Below are 19,160 nucleotides of genomic sequence, written 5' to 3'. Positions count from 1 at the left end.
GAAACTACACCCGGTTTTGCATTAATGAATGGAAAACTCAAATATAAAGGGAGGTTAGTGCTTGCAAAAACCTCTAAATGGATTCCAAAAATTCTGATGGAGTTTCATAGCTCCAAGCTGGGAGGCCATTTGGGCTTCTTTAGAACTTACAAGAGGATTTCTGCTATCCTTTACTGGGAGGGTATGAAGGCAACAGTGATGAACTTTATTAAAGGCTGTGAAATTTGTCAGCAAAACAAGCATTCTACCTTGCAACCTGCTGGTCTCCTACAACTGCTGCTGATTCCTTCCAATGTATGGGCTGACATCTCAATGGATTTCATAGGGGAATTACCCAAAGCCAAATGGATGGATACGATATTTGTGGTGGTGGATCGTATGACCAAATATGCTCATTTCTTCCCACTTTCACATCCCTTTACGGCAAAGGATGTTGCTATTTTGTTCATTAAGGAAGTGGTACGCCTCCATGGTTTTCCATCTTCAATTGTCTCTAATCGGGACAAAATAATCATGAGTGCTTTCTGGACGGAAGTTTTTAAACAGGCTGGTACTACCTTGAAGATGTCCTCGGCCTATCACCCACAGACCGACAGCCAAACTGAGGCGATGAATAAATGCTTAGAAACCTACCTGCGATGCTTAACTGGTGCTAAACCTAAACAATGGCCAGCTTGGCTTTCTTGGGTAGAGTTTTGGTATAATACCTCATACCATGGCTCTATTCGGATGACACCTTTTCGAGCATTATATGGCAGGGAACCTCCAGCTTTATTACGAGGCGGGATGAAATCTTCAGTAGAGGAAGTAAGGGTCTTATTGGAGGAACGAAATCAAATGCTGGATGAAATTCAATTTCAGCTTAATAGGGCTCAGAATAGAATGAGACAAAGTGCAGACAAGAAAAGACGTGATGTGTCTTTTGAAGTAGGAGACTTTGTGTATCTCAAACTTCAGCCATATAGGATGAAGTCTTTGGCAGCTAAATCAAATCAGAAGTTAGGTGCAAGGTTTTATGGTCCTTTTGAGGTGCTAGAAAGGATTGGGGCAGTGGCCTATAGGCTGAAATTACCTGACACCACAAGAATACACCCTGTTTTTCATATTTCCCAGTTGAAGAAAAGTGTTGGACCTTCCTTACATCCTCAACCATTACCCGAAACACTCACTGAAGAATGAGAATTGCTGGTCGAACCTGAACAAGCCATTGATAGCCGCTACAACAATCAGGGAGATCTTGAGGTTCTTATCAAATGTAAAGAACTGCTAGATTTCGAGAACACTTGGGAGTCAGCAGCAACATTACAGACAACATTTCCCTCTTTCCACCTTGAGGACAAGGTGGCTCTTCATGGGGAGGGTATTGCAACAAACCAGAGAGATAATAGGGATTTAACTCCTTTTAAATATACTTATAAAAGGAGAGGAGAAAAAGTAGCAAACTGAAATTTAAATTCTGAAACTCCACATCTTTGGGACAGTAGTTATAGGATTAGATATTATAAATAGGATGGCTGGAAAAGCTAGTAGGCAAAAAATAAGTGGAGTAAAAATCTAGAGGGAGAGAATTGACCTCTCGAAAGTCAATTATTCTTGTTATTCTTCATTTAAATCTATAATATTATTCTGTCATTAGGGTAATTATCATATTGATAATTCCTTCCTCTGTTCAGTTATTTTGTTCTTTCCTTCTACCCTTATTTTTTACACTCAATTCTGCCCTAACAGTAAGGATACTAGAGAAACCGTAACAATCAGTAGATTTAGAAAATAATAATCCATGATCTACTGTACCTTTCACATATCTCAGAATTATTTTTACACTCTTCCAATGCAGCAATGTTGGTTGATGCATAAACTGAGATACTCTGTTAACAGCAAAGGCAATATATGGTCTTGTCATTGTGAGATATTAAAGTGCACCAACTATTGATCTATACAGTTTCGGATCATGAAAAGGTTCCGAGTAATGAGCTGGAAGCTTTGTGTTGGACATCATTGGGGCAAGCATCGAATTCGCAATCTCCATTCCAACTATCTTAAGTAATTCAGATGCATATTTGGTTTGTGAAATGTGAACTCTACCAGTAGACAAATATGAAGCTTCCAAGCCTAAAAAATAACTAAACTTCCCCATATCCTTTAACGGAAAAATATTGTTCAATTGGTAAATTAATTTATCTAATTCTGCAGCATTATTACCAGTAATAATTATATCATCTACATAAACTAACAAGTAAATCACATTAGAATAAAAAAATCTAACAAACAAAGACACATCAGATTTGGTTTCTTTAAATCCAAACTGTTGAAGAGTAGTAGATAATATTTTATACCAGGCCCTCGGTGCTTGTTTTAGACCATAAATGGCCTTGTTTAGCTTGCACACTAGTTGTTCACCCTTTGTAGAGTATCCCGGAGGTTACATCATGTATACAGTCTCATTTAAGGTGCCATTGAGAAAGGCATTATCAAAATCAAACTATCTCAATGGCCAATTTAATGAAAATAGCAATAGTTAAGATAACTCTAATGGTGGAAGGCCTTACCACTGGACTATAAATTTGATCATAGTCTATACCTTCCACTTGATGAAAATCCTGTCCAACAAGTCTTGCCTTATACCTCAGAATATCACCTTTAGCATTTTTCTTTATAGCAAACACCCACTTACTTCCAATAATTATGGTATTAGCTGGTGGTTCTGTTAATTCCCATGTTTTGCACTTCTGAAGAGCAGCAAACTCTTTATCTATTGCCTCTCTCCAGTGAGAACATTGTAACACTTCAGCCATAGTCCTTGGAGTATTGTGTAGTTGATCAGTTTGTTGAATAGTCAAGGCTTTTGGTTTGAACACTCCAGATTTTGATCTTGTTGTCATCGAATGAGCATTTGTTGAAGAAATGGAAGGAAGGCTAGTTTCAATACCACTAATAGGAATCATGTTCGGAGAAGAATTGGTAGGAGATGCTGAAGGTGGGTGACATTCTGAAATTATGATCTCCTCATTCTCATGACTAGAAGTAGTGTCTTGAGTGTCCAAGCCTGAGTGAGAAGGAGATGGTGTATCGTGCAATGGTTCACTTGTAATTTGTAATCCAGTATCTGAATGTATACTCAAAGACTTCGTAGCTTGATTAGATGAGGACATTGATGATGGAGTTGAATCAATGATGGTAAATGCAGGGGCCTTAAGCTGGCTACCACTCTATGGATTATTCTTGGAAGAATCGTCTCTGCCCAAGGTGTTAGAAAACAATTTTTGATATGAAAAAGTATACTCATGAAACAACACATGTCAAGCCATATAAATTTTACCATTTTGTGCCATACACTTATAGCCTTTAAAATTTGAATCATATCCTAAAAATAAACATGGTTCAGATTTGTAATTAAATTTAGTTTTACTATAAGGCCTTAAGAAAGGAAAACACATACATCCAAAAATTTTAAAGAAAGTATAATCTGGTTGGTGCTTAAAAAGAATCTCAAAAGGACTTTTGTTATCAAGAACTGGGGGTAGGGAGTCGATTAATGATATAAACAGAACTCAAAAAGGCATCTTCCCAAAATTGCATAGGCAAAAAAGCTGTAGCTAAGAGGGAGAGACCCACTTCTGTAATATGCCTATGCTTCCTCTCAACACTTCCTTGTTGATGATGAGTATATGGGCATGATTTTCTATGATGTATACCTTCATTTGCAAGAAAATTAGTGAAAACATGTGACATAAATTCCATTCCCAAATCCATTTGTAAAGCCTTTATTTTCTGTCCAGTTTGATTTTCTATAAATGTTTTATAATTCTGAAAAGCTACTAAAGACTGAGATTTATTTGTGAGTAAGAAAATGCATGTATATTTAGAATGCGCATCAACAAAAGAAATATAATATCTAAATCTACTTCTTGATATTACAGGAGCAGCCCCAGATATCCACAAAAATAAGTTCTAAAAGTGTCATATACATAGTATCATTTAAAGAAAAAATGTAATCTATACATCTTAGCTAAAGGACAGATTTCACATACATGATTAGCAGCAGAATGAGAACTAAAATGTAAAGAAATTTTATTCATAACATCCATTACAGTTTTAAGAGAACTATGGCCCAATCGTTTATGCCATAAATCCACAGGGTTATTCTGATTACATTTGGAAACAAGATATCCACTAGAATCTAAAGACTGATTAGCTAGCTGTGTAGTAGTAGTATAAGCACTAGAATACTGAGATATAGAACTAGACAGGTTATCAGGGATCTGTATTGAGGTATTAGACAAATTTTTTGGTACTTGAAAGTTATCAAAAGAGTAAGTGTCATTTCTGGACATGCCTTGTAGGAGAAGTTCTCTAGTATCCTGATCATGAATAGCACAATAATCAGGTCAAAATTCAAAGTAGACATGGTTATCAGCTGCAAATTTAGAAACACTCAATAGATTTTGAGTAATTTGTGGTACAAGAAGTAAGTTCTTTAAACGAAAAGCAATATTTGAGGAGGAATAAAAAAGAATTGAAGAACCAGAATGAGTAATTGGAATACCTGACCCATTACCTACAAAGAGCTTATTATTATCTGAAGGATTTGGTGATGCTGTGAGGAGATTTCCTGGATCTGAAGTGACATGATGACTCGCTCCTGTGTTCGGTAGCCAAGAAGCTTCACTTACTGAAGAGGAATGGGTAAGATATGCCCTAGGTTGATGAAAATTGGAGGATGGAGGGGGTGGTTGTGTATTACTATATGGAATTTGCATTGGGGTAGAGTTGGTTGTGGAATTAGGTTGAAAAGCAGTATCAAAACGATGGAAGCAGTTCCACACAACATGTCCTTGCCTTCCACTTAATTGGCATTGAGGATGATTTTGGGTGTATCCAAAACGTCCTCCGCGATTACTGCGGCCACCACGGCCTCTTTGAAAGCCTCCACCTCTTTGATATTCAAAGGATGAGGAGGATTGAGCATAATGAGCTACATGCATACCTACATCAGGTTTCTTGAACCTGTCCAGCATATCATCAAACGCAAGCAGATAAGATTCAGCCTCTGCAACCTTGAAGGTTCCAAACCTTGACAATACCGAACCAATGTATACAGTGTAATCTTCATTAAGACCCTTGATTATTGCTTGTATGTGATCTGAGTCAGGTACCTCATAGCCGAGAGCAAAAAGGGCGTCGACCACATTCCGAATCTTGTTCAGAAAATCAGAAACAGTTCCATTTTTCTTACATGATTTGAGTTGGGATTTCAAACTCTGAATTCATGAAGCGGAAGCATCTTCAAAGTATTTTTCAATTCTTTCCCAAACTTCATAAAATTGTGAAAGATGAATTACCTTGTTCTTGATGCTGGTAGTCATCGATTCTACAAGCCAAGTAGTAAGAGTTAAATCTTGTAATTTCCATGTCTTGTACTTCGCCGATTCAGAAATTGTTTTGGTCGCTTCATCAGTCACGAACTGCGGTGGAATCTTGGAGCTGTATAGATGATCTTCCATAGAGAGGCTCTGAATTATTAACATAGCCGTGTGTCTCCATGTGCTATAATTGTCTTGAGTGAGTTTGTCTGAGATAGGTGAGAAGGTCTTCTTGGAAGAGTCAGAGAGGATAATCTCCATGACAAAGATGAGCAAGATTATAGGCTATGGATACCACAAAAGAGGAATTGAAAACCCTAGAAAACTACTTTGCAGTGAACCCAAACAGAAAGAAATTGAGAAGCAGAGGATTCTAGAATAGAGAAGGTTTCTTAAGAAAAATGAAACAATGAATTCTATTAAAAATGTAAAATGAAAGCACACTAAGAAACTCAAATATGCATTCCTTACACCTATTTATAACTCTTTAACTATCCACTAAACAGTTCTCTCAATAAAGTGTATGGCACAAAATGAAAAAAATTTATATGGCCAGACATGTTATTTTCAGGAACATACCTTTTCATATCAGAAATTGTTTGCTAACAGACTTTGTAGCAGTGAATCTATAAAGGATACTCCTAGCACTGGCTCATTTTAGATACAAGTTTCTGGACCTACAGTTGATACACCAACACCACAACTTACATCATCACCAATTCAGTAATATAAGCCTCTTACTGATGACTCTGACAATGAATCAAACAATACAAATCCCTCTTTAAATCAACCAGCAACTCATTAACAATCAAATTTGGAGATTGAAGACAACAGTCTTCAAAATCAAAATATAGAGATTGCAACACCTGACTGTCATATATCTTTATCAACTAATGCTGCTCTTTAACATGAGACTATCCCTATAAGTTCAATTGAAATCAGATTGCCTCTATTGTCAACAATTAATGCTCATCCAATGACAATAAGATCAAAATCAGGAGTGATAAAATCAAAAGCTTTGGTTGTTCAACAAACTGATATTGTAAATAATGTTCCAAGAAATGTGGCTGAAAATATGCAATGTACTCACCACCTTTCAATACTATTGTAATTGAAAGCAAATGGGTATTTGCAATAAAGAGGAATCCAAAAGGAAAAATTCTAAGGTATATGGAACTATGGAAGGTTAGTTGGACAAGGCTTTCATCAAGTGGAAGTCATAGACTATGAAAACATTTATAGTCCAATGGTAAGACCTACCTATGAGATACTCTGACTAAACCTTTATCTCTAGCATTGTTTCAGAAGTTCGCTTCGACATAAATCCTACCTCAATTTGAGGGGAGTATTGAGAGAGTTACCTAACGAATGTTGTATGTTACCACTAACTATAGTAATTAGTTTGTTACAAGTTAAATTAGAGTCTGTAATAATTTTCGAATTAGTTAGCTCTAACTAATTGTGGTTCAGCACTAATCTGACAAACTCCTGTATCAATTTTATATTCAGTTTTAGTTTGCTTAATACTCAAGAAACTTTCTCTACTTCATTGTGTATACTACTGCCTTTCTTTGTTCTTCTTTTCAATTTAATTCAATTCATCAGAGTCTCTTAGACTCTTGTATGGTAAGTAAGAAAAAGCGCATTTGAAAAAGAAGAGTGCATTCAAACAATAAATAGTGCATGATGTGAAGAACAGTTATAACAATTTGGTTTTAATTCACTTAATTGTAACCTTTTTTGCGTTTTAGTTTATTTACTGTTATGTTAGACAAGAATAATTTTTATATTTAAAATGTAAAAGTAATAAATTATTATTTTTATCCTTAAAAATGTAAAAAATAAATTTATAAATAAATTAAACTAATTTTATATCTATAAAAAATGAATAAATTACTATTTATATATATGAAAATTTAGAAAAATGATAAATCTATCCAAAATTAGAGTTAACTATAAAGTCTTGTCCAATAAAGACTACTTTTATGAGTACAAAACTAGTTCTCTTCGTGTAATTTGCAGCATTTTGAATTTACCTAGGTACAAAACTAGATTACAAAACCATTCAATACACACAAAATTAAAATTGGGCGTGAATTCTCCCATAATATTTATACTGTTTTGTCCTATGTTTGTATAAATAACAACGTTTGCCTGGTTGATATGCATGCAGCAGGAGTCATGCACGCCTGTACTCATCTCCACAATCTCCAATCACTTTGAGCAGATCCTTTCCTTTTGCTGAGGCTTCTCTTATGCTGTTTACATCGTCTTCATCGAGTACAAGCGAGAAGATAGCATTGCAGTCTTCAACATGATCCGACAACCCAAGTCTAACACCAACCATTGATCCTCCTACTGCAGGCTGCAAATTTGGAAAGAAACAAAATAACTGTAATATGAATGTCTGCCAAAGATTTTGAATTTGAGCTGAAGAATAAATCAACTCTACCTGATCTAGAATGTACTTGACGGAAACAGTTGGGATAGAAACGCCGTGTTTATTAGCTACTTGTTTAAGCGACCTTAGCAGTCCCTGGAACAAACCCCATCCTCCCCAAGCATCTATCATCTGCCACATGATGCTGAGTGCAGATTAACACATGAATACAACTATAAATGTAGATAGTTAAACTTGGTCGCGAAATCATACCCTTTTGTACTTTTGAAGGGAGGGAGTGTTTAATGCTGGACCAGCAAAGGGAATAGATATGTTGGTGTCAAGGAACTTCTCAGACAGAAGACCACCCATTACTGTCCCATACCTGCATAAAAACCTATCACTGATGAAAAATTGGTTTGATTTCTTATGCTTTCACTATCATCTTATATTTGAGAAAAACTATATTCTGCTGCTGAAATTTAATTTCATGCTAATATTATTTCTTTCATTTCAGCCATGAAATGTTGAAATACTTTGTGAACATATTAAAAACATAGTTATACAGATTTCGTGGGAACTTCACATAAAAACGTAGTTCTTAATATTGCAGTCGAGTCATTAGAAGAGATGAATGTATGATGGATGATTGTATGTGTTTAGGTAATTATGTGGGTGGTTGAGCGAGAGGGGGTTAGACAAACGTTATAAGTTTGACTCCTGAAAGCTGACAAAGCTCTGCCATTCTCTGTTGTGGACGCATATCAACAATTGAATGTTGCACCTGAAGTGAAGTAACACTGAGAATCGCGCACCATCAAACTATTAGAGTAACTGAGAAAAATAAACAAACAAAGCACTTGGATTTACCTGATTGCTTACAACAGGAATTTCATTTTCTAGAATAATTTGTAATCTCTCTGTATCAAAATTTGTCAAAGCCACTGTCTTGATCTTACCTGTACAGAGCTAACTAAAGTAGTTTGATCAAATCATGAGATATGAACTTACATAGGGACCATTAACCGCAGCTCAGAAACAAAATTAACCTTCATCTTTCAAATCTGTGAGGTGTTTTAGCGCATCAAGGTAGCCAGGATTTGAATAATCCCACCTAAAGACAATAGAGGAATACATTTAGATAATGAGAATGAATTGCTCATTTCGACAACAGAATATGAAGATAAGATAGATGACTCTTCATGTCAGAAAATGTTGATGGCTGAGTTTGCCTCAAAATTTAAGAACTGTAAAACGATGACAAGAATCTTGCACAGAGTGATAGTCAGAACTCAGAAAGTCAAATAATCACACTTGGGAAAAGATTAAATACCAATGAAACTGAAGCATGTCCAAGGAATCCACATCCATTCTCTTCCTAGAAACATTAATGCTGTCACTAACAAAGCTTCTTGTCATCTTAACTGGCGGTGGTACCCATTTAGTGAGACTGCAATAAGTGATAAAATGACCAAGACAATAATACCTTCGCTTATTAAATCACCAATATACCATTGTATAGTAGGATGGATATAATGAAACATAATACAGAACTCAACTAGTGCTTTCTTCAAGCCAAAAAGGACTTAAGAATAGAATACCAAGTCACATAGCAAACTCACCCTCTGACCTTCTCCAAGAATTCTGGTGGACGCTCACGACGAACTCGGTTGATGAAAATGCCATATAGATCTTCAGCAGGCCCATCTGCAAAATTCGAAGAACACCAACATGAGAAAAACAGTTCTCATCACAAAAACCACCGCATGTTTGGAGAATCCACATCCATAACATCTATAATGATCAATTGATTACATCCCAAATTAACATGATCAACCAATCAACAGCGCCGAGTTGCATACATATATCAGCCATATCAAAAGTGGTTAACCCAGAATCAGCATATCTAAGCATAGCATCAACAGCACCATCCCTCTCAATTCTTCCCCACCCACCACTCGTCTGCCACATCCCATTAACAACGCGACATATATCCAACGCATCCTTCCCATTCTTCACAACAATCCTTCGCTTATCCTCTGTTAGCACACACTGGCATGAACTCACATGCTTATATCTCCTAGCCCTTACTGTTCCATTCCTTATTAACTCCTAACAACTAAGCACAAACAGAGCCACAGGATAATATTAATATATTCATATTATGTGGCTACCATATCAGCATGCACATCACTTATTTTATGTGGCTCCAAATTTTTTACGTTGCCTTTGCTATCGCCTTTTCCTTCTTAATAATATTAATATATTCATATTATGATTTATTTGAAGCTATAAAATACATTAATCACATATACTGCAAAATGTCCGCTATGCATTGCATAGTTCAAAATTCAGCTTAACTAAAGTACACTTTTTTAACCATTGATTAATTAATTAATTAGTAACTCATAATCAGATTCAGATGGAAAACTACACGTCAGCAGAGAGAGAGAGTATAACTTACAGTGATCGGCCATGTCGAAGGTGGAGAGACCGGCGTCGGCGTAGCGGAGCATGGCGTTGACGGCATCGTCTCGGTCGATACGGCCCCAGCCTCCGCTGGTCTGCCACATTCCGTTGAGGACTCTGCATATGTGGAGGGAATCGTTGCCGTTGCTCAACTTTACGCTTTGATTGTCGGTCGTGGTAACGGAACAGCACCGAACAGAGTTTGCGCGCGAACTTCTACTGGTGGTTCTAATGGAAGATTTGGAGCACGTGGTAGTGAAGAATAGGGTGTGGTGGTGGTGGTGGCTGACTACAGCTGCCATTTCAAGAGACTGAAACAGAAACGAAGCGGAAGATAAGACTAGTAACCAAATGTCATAAAGACACCAACCACTCTTAGACGGCTTCAATAATTTGGAAGTGCCACAAAAACCAACAATAAACATGATATTTTTCATAAATAATAAAAAAATATATTTAATAAATATTTTATCTATTTAAATATTTAATTCGAATTTTTTTTATAATATTTAAATAAATATTTAAAAGATATACAAAAAATTCAGAATGAAAATTAAAAAAATTTCTAAAATAAAATAAAATGTTGTAAAATAAATAAAAATATACTAAATATAAAATAAAGATGTATAAATAAAAGAGTCTAATATTAATATAATTAGCTCAATAATAATTCATATATGTATTACTAATATTATATATATATATATATATAAAGAGAAATAAGTATTCATTAAATTGGAAAGTAAAGAAATAGAGAGAGAATTGATTATTGTTTATTGCTTGTGTCTTTGTACGTAAGGCTATGAAGCCTTATTTATAACTTCACAAATTCAGCTTTTATTAAAGTTGGTCTACGTAATAAACTCAACTTTCTCTCTTGAAAATTTTAACCGCCTGTATCATTAATGGGCATCCATCTGTTATTTTTATCACAACACTCTCCCTTAGATGACCATTTAGGATTATTGTCTCGTTAAAACCTTACTAAAAAAAACCCAATGAGAAAAAACCTTAGTGAAAGAAAAAGAGTATAATATCCTTTAATGATGGGGCTGCCTCATTAAAAACCTTGTCAAGAAAAATCCAATGGAAAAAAAACTTGACCAAAGAAAAAAGAGTACAGTCTCCCCCTCTTGCCGGCATCATTTAATGTCTCGAAATTGGCGCATCCCAATCTCATGTACCAATTTTTCAAAAGAGGATTTTGGGAGTGACTTTGTAAATAAATCTGCCAGATTGTTGCTTGAGCGGATCTGTTGTATATCAATTGTCCCTTGATTTTGAAGATCATGAGTGAAGAAGAATTTGGGAGAAATATGCTTTGTTCTATCGCCTTTGATATATCCGCCTTTAAGTTGAACAATGCATGTTGTATTATCTTCAAACAAGACAGTTTGAGCTATCTTATGGTCAATCAATCCACATGATGACAGAATATATTGGATCAAACTTTTGAGCCAAAAACACTCGCGACTAGCTTCATGTATCGCGAGTATTTCAGCATGATTAGAGGAGGTTGCTGCTATCGTCTCTTTTGTGGACCTCCATGATATAGCTGTACCACCGTATGTGAACAGATATCCTGTTTGAGATTTCCCTTTATGTGGATCAAACAAGTATCCAGCATCTGCATAGCCAACTAATTGTGACTCGGATCTATATGGATAAAACAATCCCATATCAACCGTTCCATGAAGATATCGAAAGATTTGTTTGATTCTACTCCAATGTCTTCTGGTTGGAGTGGAATTATATCTTGCTAGTAAATTCACAGCAAATGATATATCGGGTCGCGTATTATTAGTAAGATACATTAGCGCTCTAATGACACTAAGATATGGTACTTCAGGACCAATGATATCTTTATTTTCTTCTTTAGGACAGAATTGATCATTTCTCGCATCCAAAGATCTTACGATCATTGGAGTATTTAATGGATGTGACTTATCCATATAAAATATTATCAAGATCTTATCTGTGTATGTTGTTTGATGAATAAAGTTCCCATTTTTTATATGCTTGATCTGCAGGCCAAGACAAAATTTAGTCCTTCCAAGATCTTTCATCTCAAACTTTTCTTTTAAAGTTTTTATAATTGTTGGAATCTCTTCAGGAGTCCCAATGATATTTAAATCATCAACGTACACAGCAATTATAATGAATCCAGATGCAGATTTCTTTATGAAAACACATGGACAGATATCATCATTCTTGAATCCATTTTTTGGCCAGATACTCAGTAAGACGATTATACCACATTCGTCCAGATTGTTTTAGACCATATAAAGATCTTTGCAATTTGATTGAGTATAACCCTTGTGAATATTCATTGGATGGTTTAGATATCTTTAGTCCTTCAAAGACTTTCATATAGATACCCCGATCTAACGAGCTGTATAAGTAGGCTGTTACCACATCCATTAAATGCATATGCAGTTTATGATATGCAAATAAACTGACCAAATAACGCAATGTTATCGCATTCACTACAGGGGAATACGTTTCTTTATAATCTATACCGGGCCTTTGTGAAAAACCTTGTGCCACAAGTCGGGCTTTATAGCGCACAACTTCATTTTTCTCATTTCGTTTTCTCACAAATACCCATCGGTATCCAACAAGTTTTACATCTTCAGGTGTACGGACTACAGGTCCAAAGACTTCACGTTTTGCAAATGAGTCTAATTCAGCCTTCATGGCTTCTTTTCATTTTGGCCAATCATTTCTTTGTCGACATTCTTCGACTGATCTTGGCTCAAGATCCTTACTTTCATGCATGATATTTAATGCCACATTATATGCAAATATTTCATTGACAATTGTCTTATTTCGGTCTCATTTCTCTCCTGTAAAAACATAATTTATCAAGATCTCATTATTTTCACAATTTTTAGGTACCTGAACGTCTTCTGGCGTTATATCAGAATTTTGGACAACTGCAGGTGTCTTTACTATGTCTTTTTCAACAGGAATCGTATTTACCTCTTTTCTCTTTCGAGGATTTTTGTCTTTGAAACCGACAGGCTTGCCACGCTTCTGGCGTGTATTTGCTTTAGTGGCTATTTGTCCTACTGGGACATCAATTCGAATTGGGGCATTTTCCGTCCTGCCACGCTTTTGGCGTGAATTTGCTTCAGTGGCTACTTGTCCTATTGGGACATCAATTCGAATTGGGGCATTTTCTGCTGGTATATAAGATTTGGTTATCCTCTTTGTATCAGAAAATGTATCAGGCAATTCATTTGCTATTCTTTGCAAATGTATAATCTTTTGAACTTCTAGTTCACATTGCCCTAATCGAGGATCTAAATGCATCAACGATGATGCATTCTAATTAAGTTCCTTTTTAGGAAGCTTATTCTCTCCCCCTAATGTTGAAAATTTTGATTCATCAAAATGACAATCTGCAAACCGGACTTTAAATACATCTCCCGTTTGTATCTCAAGATACCTCACTATAGAGGGAGAATCATATCCAACATATATCCCCAATTTTTTTTGGGGTCCCATTTTGGTGCGATTAGGTGGTGCAATGGGAACATATATCACATATCGAAATATTCTTAAATGGGAAATATTTAGCTGCTGGCCAAATGCTAATTGCATAGGAGAGAACTGATGGTAACTCGTTGGTCTCAAACGAATAAGTGTTGTGGCATGTAGAATAGCATGCCCCCAAACCAAGGTTGGGAGATTTGTTCTCATAAGCAAGGGTCTAACAATTAATTGGAGGCGTTTAATAAGTGATTCTGCTAACCCATTTTGTGTGTGAACATAAGCTACTGGATGTTCAACACTTATTCTATTAGCCATACAATAAGCATAAAAACGTGGGAAGTAAATTCACCAGCATTATCAAGACGAATTGCTTTGATTGGATTTTCTGGAAATTGTGCTTTTAATTGAATAATTTGAGCCAGTAATCTCGCAAACGCCATATTGCGAGAAGATAATAAGCACACATGTGACCATCTCGAAGATGCGTCTATTAGGACCATAAAATATCTAAAAGATCCACATGATGGATGAATAGGTCCACATATATCACCTTGAATCCTTTCTAGAAATTCAGGGGACTCAAATCCAATATTTACTGGTGATGGCCTTAAAATTAACTTTTCTTGAGAACATGCAACACAACAAAATTCACTAGTTTTAAGAATCTTCTGCTTCTTTAGTGAATGTCCATGAGAGTTTTCAATAATTCTTCTCGTCATGGTTGTTCCCGAATGACCCAATCGGTCGTGCCAAGTTATGAATTCATTTGGGCTAGTAAACTTCTGGTTTACAGTGGCATGTGATTCAATTGCACTAATATTGGTATAATACAACCCAGATGAAAATGAGGATACATTTTCTAATATTATCTGTTTATTTAAATCATGAGTTTTGATACATAAATACTCATTATTTCCATCATTCATTGTCTCAACATGATATCCATTTCGGCGAATATCTTTGAAACTCAACAAGTTTCTTCGAGACTTGGTAGACAACAGTGCATTATTTATTACGAATTTTGTTCCTTCGGAAAACAAAATTATAGCTCTTCCAGAGCATTCTATCACATTGTCTGAGCTAATAATAGTATTAACATATTCTTCTTTTGGTACAAGATGGGTAAAATATATATCACTTTTGAGAATAGTGTGCGAACTTACACTATCCGCAAGGCAAATATCTTCATAATATGTCCTTGCCATTTTTCCTCAAAGACAAATAATAATAATAATAATAAAATGAGTAAAAATACATGCACAGTAAGATTATTCACATAAATACTTAACAAACATACATATTAAACTATTCCATCATTGATCATATTTTCTTCAAGATCCTCAAAGAAACTAGATACATCATAATGAGTGGTAGAATTTTCATAATTTGAAACAAAATTTGTTTCCTTTTCTTTGTCATCCTTTTTCAATGATATTTGATAAAGATCAACTAGGTGCCTTGGGGTACGACAAGTACGTGACCAATGGCCCTTTCCACCACAACGGAAGCATTTATCCTCAATTGATTTACTTTACCCATTGTTTCTTTCTTTATCCCACTTTTGGTGAGATCCTTTGTGAACATAATTCATTTTCCTTCCATAATTTTTCTTACTACCAAAACCTTGCCATTTACCTCTTATGGGGTAATGATTTGCCGCATTTACTTCAGGAAATGGCGCAGCACCAGCTGGGCGCACTTCATGATTTCTCAAGAGCAACTCATTGTTAGCAATAAGAAAGCAAGAAATTAACTCAAAATGTTTTTTAAACCCCTTTTCTCGACACTACTTCTACAGGAGCACATTCGAGGCATGGAAGGTCGAGAAAATTTTCTCTAACATATCGGGTTTGAAGAACTATCACATGATTGTACCTTTCTTCATGGTCTTTCAACAGATCTGCAGGATCTTTTAATGTGGGATATTCATTTTTCAATCATGCGTCAAGATGACGACGAAGGAAATCATGGCTTTGGCTTTATCCTTTTGGGATGTATTATTTTCAGCCTTAATGATATTTTCAAGATCCATTGAATCAAGATGAATTTTAGCATCTAGTATCCATGGTAAATAATTATTTCCAAATATATCAAAAACATTAAATTCAAGATGAGAGAACTTTGACATAATACAAATTTGTTACCTGAAGTCTTCTAAAATTTGGTTAGAGTCTCGTGCTGATAACGTGTTGTAAAATAAATAAAGATATACTAAATATAAAATAAAGATGTAGAGAGAGAATTGATTTTTGTTTATTGCTTGTGTCTTTGTAGGTAAGGCTATGAAGCCTTATTTATAACTTCACAAATTCAGCTTTCATTAAAGTTGGTCTACATAATAAACTCAACTTTCTCTCTTGAAAATTTCAGCCAACTGTATCATTAAAAGGCATCTATCTATTATTCTTATCACAACATAAAATAAACAATTATTTTTCAAAATAAATGATTTCATCATTGTTGGAACAAGTTTGCCTACTGTATTGACAAACTTCATGAAAATCATAGCTAGAGGTGAACATGGGTAGTGGGTGGTCCGAAATTGAACCAAATCAATTAAATTTGTTCTAAAACCAACAGTTAATCAGGTCCAACTCGAACTAAATTAGGTCCAACTCGAACTAAATTAGTGGCTCTCTCTAGTACTTAGTTCGAATAACGGTTTTGGGGTGCGAAACCCAAACTAATCCATAGACCCTACCATATATTAATTAAATAATATATATATGCCTTTTAATGAAGAATTATGGAGTGAAGACTTAAAAAGATTATTCTTTTGAAGGATTATTTCTATTGCATTTTTATTGTTTAACTTTTAATGTATTCGGTGTTTAACATGTTTGGATTTTAATGTGTTTAGTGTTTAACATATTTGGTTTGGATTGTAATGCATTTAGTTTTTAATATATTTAGTGTTTAACATGTTTGAATTATTACAGAATTTTTAAAAAAAATATTTTATTTTTTTGAATCAATCCGTTTTTAATCAGTTTGGTTTAGTTTGAATACATACACAAAAAACGTTAATCCAAACGAAATTGAATTTAATTAGTTCAGATCTATTTTTATCCTAAACCTGAACCAACCCAATCCGTGTTCCCCTAATCATAGAAAGTTAGATTAAAATTTGTTTAGAACAAACGGACTAAAAATGTCGGTCTTATTTAATTTAAGGTATTACTCTATATTTATTTATAGTACTTAAAGAAGAATTATACACAAATTGGGTTGTTCATCATGTAACGTTTGTGATACTTTGAACTCATCCAATGTCACGGCAAAGAAGTACACATAAACGTAGATGGTGTTGTCAACATTCAATATTGGAGCAACTACATCTACTTTTGTAAGCCACATTGGCAAATCAAACTTACTTGCAGACATTCTGATAAATTTCAACAGCATCTATCTTTTTTAGTTAAATACCCTCAAATTAAAATACAAAAATTGATGCTTTGCTGCTGCTAGGAAAGTCATAAACAATCATCAAATCAAACCACCATCATATAAAAAAAAATCAGCTTAGTAAATAGTAATAAATCGTTTAAAGAAAAAAAAAGGAGAGTAATGCCTCAGTAATCTCAGTTTTTGGAAGTAAATTTCTTCCAATCATATCAGAGATCATTACAAGCCTACGGAAAAACATCATCGGCAGAAGCAATAGTTGCAGGAAACATCACATAAGACTGAAACATCAGTATTCAACAACACAATCATTAACCAAACGAAAATTCATGAGTGATTGATTCAAAAAAACAACTCATTCCAAATCTAAAATAGTTCAAAATCACACAAACGTGAACAAACAGAAGGATTTAATATTAAGTTGCCAAAATAGCCAAGTTTGTTGAACAGCTGAAGCGATGAGATTGAGGAACACAATTAGTCAGTTAGTTACACATGGAAACTCAATATCAGAGAGAAGCCGAAGTGCATTGTTGAGGTTTCTTATATAGGTGAGTGGATGAGATTTCAGTGTTTAGGGTTACTGGCAAAATCGTAATTTAATAATATAAGAGGCCCATATGGTGAGGTGGAGAATTATTTGGGCCGGGTTTATTGGTTTTACCTCAATCAAAATTGTAAGATTGCAGTGGCTACCTACATGTTAACTTTGACTTTGGAGAAATATATAGTAAAGATGTTGTTTTAAAGATGTGTTTACGTGGCAAAATATAAACCACACATTCTAAAACCACACTTTTAATTTAAAACCGTAACTATTCACAAAGAAAAGCGTCACCTAATGGAAAAAAAGTAAATTAGAAGATTTAAGAGAAGAAATAATTAAATTATCAAAACTAATAGATCAAAAATTAATGATTTTAACCAATGTTAATTGTAATGACACTGAATTCTTAAAATCAATACAAAATGATTTTTCTCAAAATCTTTATTTTACTATAAGTTTTATTGAAGGACTTCAAAAACCTGAAAAAACTTATTTTTCACATGAAATTTCTAAAAAATGCTACCATGGAAATGATTTCCCACATCTTCATCATACTTTTAACTCACAATTAAATTCTATAGTAGATATGCTTGAAGAAATATTAGTATCTATAAAATTTCAAAGAAATAAGGAAAAAGAGAATCCCAAAGAAGAAAAAATTCAAAATATAATCAACATAACAGACTTAAAAGTAAAACCACCATTGAAATTATGAATATTGAAGAAAAATTAGAAGAAGTCACAATACTTTTTAAACAGTTAAAATGGCTCAAGAAAATAATATTATGGAACATGGCTTTCAAATAGAAGAAGAATTAGTAAATGCTGAAAATATAGAAAATGAAGAACACATTCTAGATTATTCAAGTGACGAAGAACCAGTAATCCTAGATTATACAAGTGATGAAGAACCAGCAAGTCCAATACAAGTAAAAAATGAAGCTGAAACATCTAAGGATAATCAATCTCAATTTAAATGGGAAATAGGTTTTGAAAATTATGCTTTTAAAAATGGATTTATAAATAAAAATTCAAAGTATACAAAAATACCATCAAAATACGTTCCTAAAATCCAGGAAATGGAAGGAGAAAGAATGCTCGATTTAGACTGCAAAAAGAACGGAAAAAAATTTTTGAAAACTGGTTGAATTCCTTCTTATTAGAAGCCTTTACTAATCTAAAACTTAGTGAATTGTCTGGAAGATACATTTGGAATTACATAGGATTTCATACTAAAGGAACTATAAGAGATTATATGACATCAATAGAAAACCAAATAATAGAAGAATTAGCAACAAAAACAACAGTTTACGATAAGATATTACATATAATGATGATTCTATATAAAGAATTTTTCGAAAAAAATATTATAGATCATAGACAAGAAGTCTATAATAAAGAATATCAAGAAGCAAAAAACCATTTAGCTAATATTCAGATATATGATTTATGTAATGTGGAGTCTTATATATGTGAATATAGAATACATTATTACAAA

At 34.3% G+C, this 19,160-nt stretch overlaps 1 protein-coding gene across 2 annotated transcripts; it reads right to left on the bottom strand.

The window, feature by feature from the left end:
• Positions 1 to 7,297: 7,297 nt before the first annotated feature.
• Positions 7,298 to 10,603, bottom strand: LOC107475137 (flagellar radial spoke protein 5). Of its 2 annotated transcripts, none has more exons than XM_016094751.3 (9): positions 10,208 to 10,603; positions 9,366 to 9,450; positions 9,077 to 9,193; positions 8,793 to 8,857; positions 8,614 to 8,702; positions 8,448 to 8,527; positions 8,017 to 8,128; positions 7,816 to 7,935; positions 7,298 to 7,728 (listed from the first exon to the last, which is right to left on the bottom strand). In XM_016094751.3, the coding sequence occupies exons 1-9, from the start codon at positions 10,512 to 10,514 to the stop codon at positions 7,543 to 7,545; spliced, it is 1,161 nt and encodes a 386-aa protein (XP_015950237.1). In that variant the 5' UTR covers positions 10,515 to 10,603; the 3' UTR covers positions 7,298 to 7,542. The 2 variants fall into 2 exon arrangements, with proteins under 2 accessions (XP_015950237.1, XP_020991382.1); XM_021135723.2 differs by lacking the exon at positions 10,208 to 10,603 and adding an exon at positions 9,606 to 9,846.
• Positions 10,604 to 19,160: the final 8,557 nt, after the last annotated feature.

This window comes from Arachis duranensis, chromosome 2, assembly GCF_000817695.3.
Source record: "Arachis duranensis cultivar V14167 chromosome 2, aradu.V14167.gnm2.J7QH, whole genome shotgun sequence".
NCBI classification, from domain to species: domain Eukaryota; kingdom Viridiplantae; phylum Streptophyta; class Magnoliopsida; order Fabales; family Fabaceae; genus Arachis; species Arachis duranensis.
The sequence above is the reverse complement of the archived record's forward strand: the minus strand, read 5'-3'. Positions and strand labels throughout refer to the sequence as shown.